This window comes from Monopterus albus, unplaced genomic scaffold (assembly GCF_001952655.1).
Source record: "Monopterus albus unplaced genomic scaffold, M_albus_1.0 scaffold27.1, whole genome shotgun sequence".
Lineage (NCBI taxonomy): Eukaryota > Metazoa > Chordata > Actinopteri > Synbranchiformes > Synbranchidae > Monopterus > Monopterus albus.
Genome location: NW_018127907.1, coordinates 1,460,731 through 1,472,369, shown reverse-complemented (window position 1 = coordinate 1,472,369; position 11,639 = coordinate 1,460,731). Strand labels below are relative to the sequence as shown.

The 11,639-nt window shown below is 41.1% G+C and overlaps 1 protein-coding gene across 1 annotated transcript; it reads left to right on the top strand.

Annotated features, from left to right (window-relative positions):
- The first annotated feature begins 3,476 nt into the window (after positions 1-3,476).
- Positions 3,477-9,947, top strand: ctsf (cathepsin F). Its single transcript, XM_020595599.1, has 14 exons — positions 3,477-3,934; positions 4,616-4,726; positions 5,278-5,359; positions 6,629-6,690; positions 6,790-6,862; positions 7,129-7,242; positions 7,375-7,523; positions 7,633-7,729; positions 7,890-7,970; positions 8,157-8,276; positions 8,591-8,655; positions 8,831-8,921; positions 9,082-9,140; positions 9,270-9,947. Exons 1-14 carry the CDS (start codon positions 3,686-3,688, stop codon positions 9,342-9,344), a joined length of 1,428 nt encoding a protein of 475 aa, XP_020451255.1. The 5' UTR covers positions 3,477-3,685; the 3' UTR covers positions 9,345-9,947.
- The last annotated feature ends 1,692 nt before the right edge of the window (positions 9,948-11,639 follow it).

Here is an 11,639-nt window from a genome sequence, read left to right as displayed (position 1 = left end):
CCGTCATCTCCTCTTTGAAACAGGACTGCATTTACAATGCCGTCCTTTTCATCAACATCTAGGTGGAAAGCTTGAGAGTAGTCAGGTGCATATAAACTACATGCGTGTGACAAAGCTTGTTTGATGTCCACAAAAGCCTTTTCTGCTTGTGTGTTCCACATCAGAGCAGAACCATAGTTCTTGTAATCTGCCTCTGTCATCATGGCAAGGAGAGGTGCCACCAGATTGGTGAAATCAGGTACAAAGGTTTTACTGAAATTAATCAGTCCCAAAAACGTCATCATTTCTCTGACTGTGTTGGGTTTTGAATAACAGAAGATGTCTGTCTTTTGAGCGTCAGCTATGTGTAAGTCTGATGCTGACACCATGCGTCCTAGAAAAGCAACTGTGGGTCTTCCTATCTGCAATTTATCCTTGGAAATTTTAAAGCCTCCCTGAGCCAAGTACATCAACAATGCCTCTGTAGCAGCCATTATGCTTTCTGAGTCAGGAGCAGGTCATCGACATACTGAAGGAGACAAACTCCAGGTTTCAGAACAAGATTTTTCAAGTATTGTCTCAGAATGTGATTAAAGATGGATGGGCTGTCTATGAAGCCCATTGGTAGCCTCTGATAAGTGAGTTTTTGTCTTTTGTACAGGAAAGCAAAAATGTTTTGAGAGTCTCGGTCGAGTGGCACCGAGAAAAAGGCATTTGCAAGATCAATGCATGTGAAAAACTTGTCTTCAGAGCTTATTGATGGGCCCTTTTTGTGGACTTCAGCTTGGCATTCAACACCATCATCCCGGACATGCTCCCCTCCAAACTGACCCAGCTCAGTGTGCCTGCCCCCACCTGTGAGTGGATTACTAGCTTTCTGACAGACAGGAAGCAGCAGGTGAGGCTGGGGAAAACCACATCCAGCACCGAGACAATAAGCACAGGTGCTTCCCAGGGATGTGTGCTCTCCCCTCTGCTGTTTTCACTCTACACCAACGACTGCATCTTGAAGGACCCCTCTGTCAAGCTCCTAAAGTTTGCAGATGACACAACGGTCACTAGTCTCATCCGAGATGATGACAAGTAAGCATATAGAGGGGAGGTGAGGAGGAGGCTGAGCAGCTGGTCCTGTGGTGTAGCCACAACAACCTCAAAACAGTGGGGTTGATCCTGCAGGAAATGTGAAATCTCTGAGATTTTCACTGAGTGCCTGATGGAAATGGCCTGGACTAGAGTGGTAACCCTGGGGGGCTTTTGTCCACTTGTAGCCCTTGCTGTCAAATATGAAAGCAAACCACTACTGGCTGTCAGGATGTACTGAAATGGAACAGAATGTGTTTGCCAAATCAACAATGGAGAAATATGTGGAGCCTGGTGGCACTTCAGACAAAATTGTATGTGGATTTGGATACTGCGGGCGCATGCATGTGTTTGATTTGTTTACTGTGCACAGATCGTGCACAAATCTCCATTCTGTATTGCTGGCCAGCATCTCTGATTTTCTTTACTGGAAAATCTGTGTTCATACTGAGGAGTCATCACAAGGCACAATAGTGGCACTGTCCAGTAAAGAATGAAACACAGGCTTAATGCCATCGATAGCTTCTTTTTTTAATGGATACTGCCTTAAGCAGGGCCTGTGGTCTGATTTTGGGTGCACCACTAAAGGTTTGGCATTTGTCATAAGGCCGACATCATATTTGTGTTTTGCCCATTTGCATTCTGGAATTTCTACCAACTCCTGTGCTGTCAGCGTGTACATGTTTTCTGCCTTTATGTGTGTATGTGTTGAAGTGTGAGCAGCCAGCTGTACTGTGTGGTTCATTATAACAGAGGAAGTGAAAGTGGTGTGGTATACATCACCCTGCAAGCTGTACTCACTTCTGTGGTCCCCTGGGGTAGGATGGAGGTCTGTGCACTGTTTTTCCTGTGTAGCCACTGTGCCAGCTTGATGGTTTTGCAAGTGACACATCTGGTGCCAGTCCTGTGAAGAAAGTAGTTTGCCTGAGAGACAAAGATGAGGACAGCAGTCACATTCTTTGTCCAGTAAATACTACATAATCCCAGTATTTCAATCATCACCTGTCACATGCCATCTGTTTTCAAGTCCTTCATCTGGCCCATCACTCACCTGTACTGTACAAGGTAAGTTTTCTGCCTGTATAAATGTGTCTGTATGTATTACTCTGTGTGTGTGTGTGTGTGTGTGCAAACTCTGTGAGCCAAGCAGTTACAGATGCATTGACACTGGATACCATTTGCCATGTATACACATATAGTTGTGTTTCCTGTGTAAATTCTAGCAAATTGTGTGTCAATGAGTCCTCACCTGAGGATGTACTGTAGGTGGTGTGATGACAGATACTCCTTCTGGTGTGGAAATGAGCAGAAACTACACATCAAATCTCTCCCTAGTAGGTTAACAGGGCACAGAAAGCAGTAAATAAATGAATGTTTCAGATTGACATTCCCCATCTTGCATTTCAACAGAGTGGTGTAAGAATGATGTAGGTGTATTGTTGCAGCCAACAGTGTAACATGTTCTGCTGCTCCATTTGGGTGGAGTGAGCGGAGATCCAACAGATAAAACAGAAGCTGTTGCAACAGCTAGGAATGTCACCTTGTGACCTCCAATCTCTAGTGTAATTTGTGTTAACCTAGCAGGCTTCATGGATTGGTACAAGTCTACACTCAAGACTTCAAACTTGTGTGGGTGTGTGTGTGGTGTAAATGGTTTTAAGCTGTTGCTTCATTGCATAGATGTGCGTGTTTCTGACAATTTAGTTCACTCATAGGCATAAAGCAGTGGCTTTGAATCATAAAGCATCATGTCATGTTATTCTACACTTCACTGCTCTCTGTGTGATAGCATGCAATGGGCACTTTAAATTATTTCTCCTTAGCTTGATTATTGCATTGCATATTTCAGCTGAGTAGTGCAAATCACTAATCTTATTTAGTCATGAGAACTTTCCCAGTTTACAGTGCACGTATAGGTAACTATAAACAAGTTTATCACTTTCAGTGGATGAGCATTTGAAACTAAAAACAGGAGGTTCTGAAAAGATGTCCTGGGTCACACTGAAGTATATTCCAATTTTTTTTTAAATTATATTTGTACTGTATTTTGTCAAGGCAAATACTTTCTTTCTTTACCTGACCTTTATGTTATTTATAAATTTAAATGAGTGAATTACAGTAATTTGCATGTGTAGGACAAGTTCAGAGAAATACATTTGATAACTGATGTACGTGTGTGTTTTACCGTCTGTGTGCTAGATATTGTCTCTGCTCTGCCAACACCAAAGATTTCACAATTATCAACCAGTATTTGCTTTATTTATCTATTTACTTATTTATTTATACTGTTACACACGGTGGGTGTTAACTGTTTCTTGAACACACCCTGCTCATAAATAATCACTGTACACACTGCCCAGCAGGTGGCGGTAATGCACCTTAAGTTGGCTTGCAAACCGCCAATAAACATAATAAGAGGAGGAAGAAGACCTACTCACTAATACTTCATGACTCCTCCCACAGCCTCCGATTTGTTTGGCAACACCGCTGCGACGTTACCTCTTGTATATTCGCAGCTGATAACAGGATATCGGTTTTTATTCCAGGACACCAATCATCGATATTTTTAACTGAGCAAAGACCGGATACCAGTCCCTTTTAATTTTTGACAACACACGGAGCCAACATGGCAACTGTATTCCTCACTTGTCCGGTAATCCTGTGGCTGTCTGTGGCCGCCGTGCTGGGCTCGGTTCTAGGGCTAGGTGAGGACCTTGACCGACCTCTGTTCGGGCCTCCTGGCTCTCCTATCCGGCTGCATGAGTCCGACCTGGGCCTGAAGAAGGCTCTGGAGTTCGCCGAGGAGCGCTACAACCGGGGTTCAAACGCCATGCACCTCCGCAGAGTCAGCCGGTTCATCTCCGCAACCAAACAGGTAATAAAAATAAGCACGACAATTTTTTAACGCTGTGTTTATTTATTGACAACATCTTGTCGTTTATTTTATCACCGTATGAAGAGTCCGGGAACCATTTATCACATTTCATTACGCACTTTGTGTGCCCACTTCTTGGGGTCAGAGGGTGACTCATTTTAAAAATAATGGCATAAACTGGTCACTGCAGCGGGAACATTTAGGTACAAGACTGCAAAAGTACCTACTCAAGAGTACAATTATATTTTCTCCTTTTACGGACATGTCATTAAATTTGTAGTTGGTTTGAGTTTGGCTCATTCTACAGAGCCCACAACAAGGTTAGGCTACAGGCTCATGCCTCATAACATATTCAGTTTTTCTTTCTGACCGGAAGTCATATCATGTACCTGTCCCAGAATGCACCCTGGCTTGACACTTTTAATCAAATTACCTTGCCGAAGTTGCATTGCCATCTATCAGTGCATTATTTTAAGCAATATAAGGCCTGTAACCACTAGAGTATTGATGCAGTATGTCGCATCTGCTCTAACACATATTTACTCTGGCGAAATGACATTCAAGTATAACATATTGTGACCAACAGCATACTAGGCTGCAGCTACATTGGTGTCATGTTTGAGTATGTTTTATATAGGGTACGATTTCTTGGCTTGACTATTGTATGTGTCTGTTTTACAGCTGGTTAAGGGAATCCATTACACTATAACAGTGGAACTGAGTAACACACAGTGTAAGAAAAACGCCAAGCTGAGGACATGTGATTTTTACCCGGAGTCACAGAAACTCAAGGTAGTATGTGTGAGTGAGAGAGAGAGATGAAACAGAATTATATAATATGCCATGGTGGGAATATGATTGAGTATGTTTATCTGTGTATCGATTTATTATTGCAGCGGTGTAGTTCTGTTTGTTCAGCAGAGAAGTCACCAGTCATCTCGATCTTGTGACTTGAATATGACTTGGAGTAACCCTGTGCACCCTCATGTCTCATGCCCACATGTATGCATACACTCAGCTGACACATAGATTTCTTTTTTGTTGTTGTTTCTTTGTTCTTAGACTTAAGAGTGGGACCTTAGTCCAGTTTGGAGAAAACCCTCTAGTTAAATGAAGAAAAACAAACAAATGCTCTAATTTTGTATAAATGTAAATACACATACCAGTCATAAATAACAGACTGTTTAATATTGCTGGCTTGACCTTTAGTGTGTTAAACATGTTATTCCACTTATTCAGTCCATTTCAAACAGTACAAATATATACTGCATATGCCAGTATAGTCATGTTAATACAGTGTTTGTAATGAAAATATCACCGTCCTCTGTTTTTCTTTATGTCAGACGGAGGTGTGTGTGTTCGAAGTGTTGGACATTCCTTGGCAGAGCACTTCAACTCTGCTCAAACAGAAGTGCCAGCCTAAAGGTCAGATCATGTAACAACTCACATCTGTGACCTTTTTTCTTTTGTTTACAAGCGTCCAGTGCCCCATAGCTGCGGCTCACACTGAATGACTTCAGTTCCTGTCCTCTGCACTGATCACGTTTACACTTACCCCAAGTTCTCGAGGGTAACAACACTCACTGCTGACCTGTTGTTTATATGATTTCAGTGTTCTCCAATGATGCTTTGGATGCTTTGCTCTCTCTATAATAGCAGCAATATCTTCCAGGATGACAGTGGCCCATATAATACATTCATGTGCTGGTTAAACCAATAAAGATCATTTTTAATGATCAGTTACTACATGGACTATGCAAACATTCCCTCAATTTGGACTGCATCTTTGGATGTTGAAAAAATTCCATATTGCCATAAAAAGTATATGACCTTAATTCCTCGGTTAATATGTAACACAAATTTTGACTCACCTGGTTGATAAGAGATACTTTATATCAAAGAGACAGAAGAGTTAAAGGTAAACACTGATGAGTCCACATATACATGTTCATTTTATTTTTCCTGTAAATATAAAAAAGAAGCCTATATATAATACCAGTATTTATTTTAGGCTCCTCTCTGCTGTAGCCCCACTTGAGAATCTGTGGAAAGAACTGAAAACTGCTGTTCACAAATGCTCTCCATCCAACCTCACTGAGCTCGAGCTGTTTTGCAAGGAGGCATGGGCAAAAATTTCAGTCTCTCGATGTGCAAAACTGATAGAGACATACCCCAAGCGATTTACAGCTGTAATCGCAGCAAAAGGTGGCGCTACAACGTATTAACTTAAGGGGGTTGAATAATTTTGCACGCCCAATTTTTCAGTTTTTTATTTGTTAAAAAAGTTTGAAATATCCAATAAATTTCGTTCCACTTCATGATTGTGTCCCACTTGTTGTTGATTCTTCACAAAAAATTACAGTTTTATATCTTTATGTTTGAAGCCTGAAATGTGGCAAAAGGTCGCAAAGTTCAAGGGGGCCGAATACTTTCGCAAGGCACTGTATATAATACCAGTATTTATTTTAGGCTCCTCTCTGCTGTAGCCCCACTTTTTGACTTCAGATAAGAATTAATTTCCCAAGCACAGGCAATAGACTAATGTCAAAACTCTTCTAAAGTTTCCATGTATTTGTGTATTTAACTTAAACTATCCAATCAATGCATGTTTGAACACATGAAACGTGAACATAGGTGTTATGTTCATTGACACTATTAACATGTACTGTGTTCCTACACCTCTGTCTGTATCAGTTGGACCTCAGGTAGAAGAGACCAACAAGGTGGAGGCTCCATCCACCAGTCAGCCTCTGCAGGTACAAGTAAATGAAATAAGAATAAAGTTGCATCTTTCTGACACCTTTAATATACTCCAACAATCTACTTATTTTACTGTGTTTGTCTTTATCTGGCAGGAGTCTGTGGAGATTTTGGGCCAGTTTAAAGAGTTCATGGTTAAATACAAAAAGGTTTACAGCAGCCAGGAGGGTGAGTGGTTGACATGAATAGATACCAAATATAGCAGGTGCATAGTGTTTTGCATTCTCCACACCCTGAATGAAAACTACCAACACGTTGGCTACATGTATGTGTCGCTTTATATTCAGGATTGCATGTCCTTTTAAAAACAACTGTAAGAGTGTAATTTAAAATATATACAAAATAGTATAAATATTAAAAATAAAACTATGTACAGTACAGGGTAGTAAAAGAGAGTCTTTTTAAATGTGTGTATTTGACCATTGACCCTGCAGAGGCAGACCGTCGTTTGCGCATCTTCCACGAGAACCTCAAGATTGCAGAGAAGCTCCAGGCTTTGGATCAGGGTTCAGCTGAATATGGAGTCACCAAGTTCAGTGACCTAACTGGTATGTGCACATGTGCTTGTATTTCCAAACGGTTTCAGTTCTTCTGCTTTTCATTGATTGCATCAGCTGTTCTTCAAAAAACATTCTGAAGAAATGCACAAGTTTCACTATTCTCCTTTTGTTTTTCTCCAGACGAAGAGTTTCGCTCTACATACCTGAACCCACTACTGAGTCAATGGACTCTCTATCGACCAATGAAACCAGCCTCTCCAGCCCGAGGTCCCGCCCCTGCCAGCTTTGATTGGCGAGACCATGGCGCCGTCAGTCCCGTTAAGAACCAGGTACCAACAGAGTACAGCAGTCACCTTAAATACCAAGTTGCTCATGAATAAATCACCACCTAGCTACTTTGGGCTGATTGGGCTCTGTGTGTCTACGTGTGTGTTGCAGGGTGAGTGTGGATCCTGCTGGGCATTTTCTGTTACAGGCAACATTGAAGGCCAGTGGTTCCTGAAGAATGGAACATTGCTGTCACTCTCTGCACAAGGTAACAAAGACACATACAGTATACACATGTGCACAGACTCAAACGAACACAGATGATAAAATTGTTTAATATCATTCTCCTGCAGAGAGAAAAAAAATCACTGTTTACAGTTATTGATAAAAGCAATGATTTGATTGGTGTATTGATTCGTCCCTGACAGAGCTGGTTGACTGTGATGATGTGGACTACGCTTGCAACGGAGGATTTCCATCAGTTGCTTACTCCGTTATTGAGAAGCTGGGTGAGAATTAAGGGGTGTTGGACAAGTGATGTGTGAAACCATTTTGAAATATTTTTCTTCCAGTCCAAAGAAATTACAGCTCTTTTTATACATGTCTTGAGTTATGCTGTTAAAGTGAGTAAACCTGTGCATTAAAATATGGGCAAGCTTTAATGCTTTAATTGTCATCCTTCCTGTGTGGTTAAGGTGGTCTGGAAACAGAGACTGACTACTCCTACAGCGGTCACAAGCAGAAGTGTGAATTCACCACCAAAAAAGTGGCTGCCTACATCAACAGCTCGGTGGAACTGCCCAGAGATGAGCAGAGTGAGTGGGCTGAACAAAGAGAGAGGGGCTGAAGAAGAAAGAGCAAGAGAAGGCACTGATAAATACAATGTATGGCTAGAGAAATACCTACTAAAATACACACCAAGAAAAGTCTTTTAAATCTGAAAATGACAAAACAATAATTAGATTTCATAAATAGAAATAACATAAGTCCAATTATTTGACAACGACAAAAGTGGAGATTAATGGGTGCCAGTTCTGCAAGTATATTTATTGAAACTGGAAACATCATGCATGAGTGGTTCAATTTGAAACAAAGGGCTGTCAAATGGTTTGGATTTTCTTTCCCTCAGAAATCGCAGCCTGGCTGGCTGAGAACGGACCGGTCTCTGTTGCTCTGAATGCCTTTGCCATGCAGGTGAGCATCCACCACAGCAATGACTGAATCACTAAAAATTAACATTGCCATCACCTCTGTGCAACATCAAGAGATAATAACAACTAATGTGTCACAATGCATCTTTTCACTAGATTGTAATTACCAGCATATTATTAAATTTAATTCATTTGAATTGTCTATCAAATTCCTGTAGTTCTACAAGAAGGGTGTTTCTCACCCTTGGAAGATCTTCTGCATGCCCTGGATGCTCAATCATGCAGTCCTGATGGTGGGATACGGAGAACGTAAGTGTTTTTGTCTTCTCTTCATTTACCCAGTTCTTACTCAGTGTCAAAAGACAGACACATTTATTTGTGCTGTTTATCAACATAGAAGATGATAATTTTATGACTCATTGTCCAGGATGCACCAATGTGCACTGTATGGATTTTTCTGTGTTTTCAGGCAACGGTATCCCATACTGGGCTATCAAAAACAGCTGGGGTGACAATTATGGTGAGGAGGTAAGACAACAGAATTGTTCAGTCTGTGAAACAAAGTTGAAACATCGCCTGGAAGATGTTGCTGCCCATATGAAGATGTGAGGGTGTGTGTGATTTTAAATCTCTCTCTTTTTATCTGGTGTCATGCAGGGTTACTACTACCTATACAGGGGGTCCAATGCATGTGGGATCAAGGAGATGTGCTTATCTGCTGTAATCAACTAATCCACTATCCTTATATGCAAACATACACAGAGAAACACACATCATCATTCCACAGCTTCCAGGTGACCCCGCCTATACATCGTTCTCACACACACACACATTTGATTCAGAATGCATGAAGATCAAAGTCAGAAACAAAAAGTCCTGCTGATGTTACAGTATTTTCCGTTAAACTAGACTAGCGTTCTTTTCTGTGTACTTCACACCTGGCGTCACTTCTCAGAACATACCAACTCTATTAAAACCATCTTTAAGAGATTTTTAGAGTAGTTTTAAAGTAGATATGAGCCCATTTCATTCTCTTATTCCTGCAGGTCAAAATAACTGTGTTTTAGGCAGAATTGGTTAAGTCATCCCCACAGTGATGGAGGCCATGTTTAAATACGACGTGCACTAATAGTAGTCGGACTCAGTCTTATCAGTTTTCTTGGAAGTTTTGTTACCAGTGTTTGTGCTAATGTTATTGTAGAGAGGTATTTTGAAAGATGAGGGTTTTGCCATATACTTGTCTGCATATTACTACATAAGGTTAATAGAATTGTAATAACTGCTGTAAGACAGTGTGAAATGAATGAATGCCGAATTAAAAAGTGTGGAGTCCTATTTTTGTTTACTGTGTTCTTTTCTTACATATACCAGAACAACAGAAAGTAACTTTATAAACTGAAAAAACATTAGCTTATACAGTGTTTAAAATTACTGATAAATCACAATGAAAACAGACATGCTATTGTAATATCAGAGTGAAAATAAGGAGGGATCGCTTTTTACTTCATAGACATCAATGGTGGAAAGTAAGTAATTATATTTACTCAGGTATTATATTTAAGTACAATTTTGAGATATCTGCACTGAAGAATTTAGATTTTGATTTTGTGCTACTTCACTACATTTTAGAGACAAATGTACTTTTTATGTCAGCTGACGCTGCCCTTGTTCCTGAATCCAAGCGGGTCAGCTGGGACGCTGATGCCGCCTCTGATCCTATTCCAGTTCCTGAGGGGGTCAGCAAGAGAAGGACTTCCTCAGCTCCCTGTTTGGTCCAGAGGTTGTCCACCAGAAAAGCCTATTCAGCTTCCTGTCCAGTTCCGAGCTCGTTTTCCTGGGCGGACTACTCTGCTTCCTGTCTGGTCCTGTGGTCGTCCAGAATTTTCTTGTTATTTTTGCTTACATTGAATTAATTACTCAACAAAGCAGTTCAATTAATTTTCTGTTCAGTTCCCCCACTCTTCATATACAATCTTTCATTGGCTCAAGTACAGGGTAGATGCTAACAGAAGCTACCTTTTTGACAGTAACTTAATGCAACAGAAACAAATGACAGCAAAGGATTTATGTCCATCTACAGGAGTCAATAATGTTTGAATCAAAAAAGATCATAGGGTAATATTCAAAAACTTAATTTAGTCCCTGTTACATACCTCGGTCCATTCCTTTGTTTCATGCACAGTACATGGATTGCTGCATGTGTGTTGCAGACCACCAGCTACTACGTGCATATTTGTGCACTGTGATGTATGAACCTGTGCCTCAGTTTGTATTCTGCTTTGACATTAGAACAACAAATAATTTCTTTTAATGGTATCAGTCTAAATTAATCTACTGCCAAATATAGGAGCTTGTTAATGTTTGAACATATGATTTTAGTGGGGCACAGTAGGTCAATACTAATCTAGCCACAGGGGTTGCAAGCCAGTGACTTCAGCGCCGGTCCCAAGCCCGGATACATAGAGAGGGTTGTGTCAGGAAGGGCGTCCGGCTTAAAAACATGCCAAATTTAAACATGCGAATCACCAGTGTGAACTCCATACTGGATCGGTTGAGGCCCGGGTTAACAACGACCGCCACCAGTGCTGTTGACCTACAGGGTGCTGGTGGAAATTGGACTACTGTCGGTCGAAGAAGGGGAGGAGGTAGAAGGATTCATAGACAGAGAGAGAAGAGGAAAGGCAGGAGTATAGGTCTGAGAATAGGGACTCTTAATGTTGGCACAATGACAGGGAAAAGGTAGAGAGCTGGCGGACATGATGGAGAGAAGGAAGGTAGATATACTGCGTGTGCAAGAGACCAGGTGGAAGGGTAGCAAAGTATGTAGCATTGGAGGGGGATACACACTGTTTTATTATGGTGTGGACAGGAAGAGAAATGGGATAGGAGTGATCCTGAAGCAGGAGCTCGTGAGGAATGTTTTAGAGGTGAAAAGAGTGTCAGGCAGGGCGATCAGTTTGAAGTTGGAAATTGAAGGGGTAATGTTGAATGTAGTCAGTAATTATGCTCCACAAGTAGGGTGTGAGT

Excerpts from the sequence above, each read along its gene's own strand:
- ctsf (XM_020595599.1), top strand. The coding sequence starts at position 3,686 with ATGGCAACTGTATTCCTCACTTGTCCGGTAATCCTGTGGCTGTCTGTG. Across the intron at positions 6,863-7,128 it reads GGTTTACAGCAGCCAGGAGG|AGGCAGACCGTCGTTTGCGC; the intron begins GTGAGTGGTTGA and ends TTGACCCTGCAG. Across the intron at positions 7,730-7,889 it reads GCTGTCACTCTCTGCACAAG|AGCTGGTTGACTGTGATGAT; the intron begins GTAACAAAGACA and ends CGTCCCTGACAG.